At 53.6% G+C, this 2,194-nt stretch overlaps 1 protein-coding gene across 4 annotated transcripts in view; it reads left to right on the forward strand.

Moving 5' to 3' along the window:
* The first annotated feature begins 6 nt into the window (after positions 1-6).
* RHOT2 (ras homolog family member T2) overlaps positions 7-2,194 on the forward strand; it is an 18,592-nt gene continuing 16,404 nt past the window's right edge. For 2 of the 4 annotated variants that reach the window (XR_003093986.1, XM_014520135.2), the window contains exons 1-2: positions 7-29; positions 1,844-2,013. Coding sequence is in view for 1 of the 4 variants with exons in the window: in XM_014520135.2 (XP_014375621.1) it covers positions 1,873-2,013 (141 nt within the window). In the remaining 3 variants the exon portion in view is untranslated. Of the gene's footprint in view, positions 30-616; positions 684-1,843; positions 2,014-2,194 lie in introns of those variants that run through there. The other 2 variants (XM_014520145.2, XM_025203833.1) reach the window with 2 other exon arrangements.

Raw genomic sequence — 2,194 nt, forward strand, 5'->3', positions numbered from 1 at the left:
AGGAGGAGCTTCAGGAAGAGATTGCAAAGGTGAGCGGGGCTGGGAGGTGAGCAGTGGAGTGGACGTTTGATGCTTTGCCCCTGTGATTCCAGTGTGGCCGTGCTCAGAGATCTACTCTAGGCTGTCTTGAGGATTAACCTCATCAGTTGTGTTAGTTTGCAGGGTCCTCCTCTATCTTGTAAACTGTGGGTGCAGTTTGTCCCTGGAGAGCCTCTTGATGGAGGAAGGGAGGAGTGGTTAGCCAGCTAGCAGAGGCACCAAGGAACAATGAGTTTCTTGATTCTGTGTTGAATGGGGAGTGGGGGGGAGAAGGTCCCAAGCTCTGTCTGGGAGATCTTCCCTTGTGCTGACCTAGCTCCAGGTTAGTGCTCCAATATGACAGGCTCAGAGGATTTCTGCTCTGAGTGAGAAGTCGGGAGGACTCATGGTGTGGTCGCCAGGGCAGCTTTCCAGGGAGCTGTCTGCTGAGTCCTGTAAGATTGAGAGGGACCCGGCTGTTCTTCAGGATTAACCATCACTTCTGGCTGGGTGAGGGGGAGTCCAGAGGATACAGCTAATAAAACTGGCTATTTCCTCAATCCTTGTTTAAACTAAGCCTCTGCTGTCTCCACCCCAGAGGTCCTCGGACATTTCACAAGGCTGAAGTGGCTGAGTGAGCCCTGCTTCCTCTCCCCTGACAGCAAGTATGTGTACAGAAGGCTTAAAAGGGTTTTATTAAATCCTGTCTAAAGCCTTGTGTGTCCCTGGGATTAGCAATGAACTCTCTCTGGAAAAGGCCGTCTCTCCCATCTGCTTTATTTAGACACACTTCTATTGGTGCTATCTGAATAGAGGGTCACGGTCAGATTGGAGGAAGAGAGACTGATGAATGCATAGCAAGTGGATAAAAGGTCTCAGAGCACTTTGGGCAGCAAGGCCTGGGAAGCGAGTGGTGCAGTGCTTAGCCATGTGAAGTTCCAGGGGGTTGGCATCAGCCCCAGGTGGAGAAGGCACTCATTCTCTCTGAGCCTATAAGCCAGCTTCCAGGCTGCAGTCTGGGGTGGGTATGGATACCTGCTCACCTCCCCCTGTAGCCCCTGGAGGAGGTGGCTGCTCTGTGAAGGCAGTGGATGAAAGGGAGAGATCTATCCATGCCCACAACCCCAGCATCACAAAGCTGTCTGATTCCAGGGCCTGGGTAGAGCCTGTGATGTCTTTTGCCCCCAGGTCATCAGGTCAGAAGCATCCTATGCTGACAGTGAGCATTGCTGGCTGGTGACTGTTCTGTGTCTTCAGCTTTCATTGAAACACTCAGTGAACAAGTTGCAAACTCCCCCATCCCAGCTAGTGTTGACTGGCCTCTTTGGCAGCCTAAGTAGAGGGTGCTCTTTGTCACGTACACTCCTACCTTGCAGCTGACCCACTCTCCTGCTTCCTTGAATGAGCTGTATCCAGAGAGGAGTTGAGGCCTTTTGAGTGGGCAGTGTAGGGTGAGCTGGCAGTGCCATAGCCCAGGCAGGACTTCATGAAGCGCCAGTCTGCAGCATCTTCCTGTCTGTAGCACCGGATTCACTCTGAATAGACATGGAGATCAAACAGCCATGGGCTGCCACCAAGGGGGCCCTTAGTAGCTGGGGATGCCCAGAGCCTCTGGGCTGTTCAGTTAAAAGCATTTGGCTATTCAAGGGCTTGCAAATGGCCAATGTGTTTATATATGGCCAGGTATCATGGTGCTGTGGGTGCGTCTGCCAGAGTGTCTGTTAGTACAAAGTCCGTGCGGTCACTGGGTCTGCCTGGCTCTGCTTGTTGACTGCTTGGCAGTGGGCTTGTACTAGAGCCAAAGGGACCTGTCCTTTCTGTGCAGAGAGGAGTCCAAGCTGTGGCCCATGCTGGATGTCGGGTGGTTGCTGCCCCTCGCTTCCTGCCCTCAGATGTCTCAGCCTAGGGCTAATGGCCTCCTCCTGCTGTTCCCTCTTGCAGGCCAACGTGGTGTGCGTGGTGTACGATGTCACCAAAGAAGCCACAATTGAGAAGGTAACAGCCCAACTCTGCACTCATTGCTCTCAGCCTGTGGTGCCACATGCAGCCTCACTGTGGACTGCTGCCTCTCCCCATATGGTCTGCCACTTGTGGAGCCCCAAAGACTGCCCCATCCTGCATGGGTGCTGCACAGGCCTCACGCTGCTGGCTGAGGTTCTGGAGCCCTTTAAGAGCA

Source organism: Alligator sinensis, unplaced genomic scaffold (assembly GCF_000455745.1).
Source record: "Alligator sinensis unplaced genomic scaffold, ASM45574v1 scaffold404_1, whole genome shotgun sequence".
NCBI lineage: Eukaryota > Metazoa > Chordata > Crocodylia > Alligatoridae > Alligator > Alligator sinensis.